Genomic DNA, 254 nt, shown 5'->3' on the forward strand with positions numbered 1-254 from the left:
CCTCTCATCTCTCTTTTTTAACAAATAAAACAGCAGAAGGTGATACAAGACAAAAACAAAAACAAAAAAATTACCCAGGGCGACAAGAACAGACAACTCGATTCCCCTGTTCATTGCACAGCTGGTTGCACCCTCCGTTCCTCACGTGGCACCGTGGCCTAACAGAAGACTCTCGCCCTGTGGAAATCGGCACTGTTAATTATCTTGGTTGAGAGACGCCGGTCCCCGCGATTTATGATTCTCTGTTAGTTTCC

The 254-nt window shown here is 46.1% G+C and overlaps 1 protein-coding gene across 1 annotated transcript in view; it reads right to left on the bottom strand.

The window, feature by feature from the left end:
- LOC119585701 (multiple epidermal growth factor-like domains protein 6) overlaps positions 1 to 254 on the bottom strand; it is a gene marked incomplete in the record, with an annotated part of 104,852 nt that overhangs the window by 41,932 nt on the left and 62,666 nt on the right. Inside the window, 1 exon segment of the mRNA XM_037934375.1 lies at positions 75 to 177. Within this exon segment, the coding sequence (XP_037790303.1) occupies positions 75 to 177 (103 nt within the window).

This window comes from Penaeus monodon, chromosome 20, assembly GCF_015228065.2.
Source record: "Penaeus monodon isolate SGIC_2016 chromosome 20, NSTDA_Pmon_1, whole genome shotgun sequence".
In the NCBI taxonomy this organism is placed as follows: Eukaryota; Metazoa; Arthropoda; class Malacostraca; order Decapoda; family Penaeidae; genus Penaeus; species Penaeus monodon.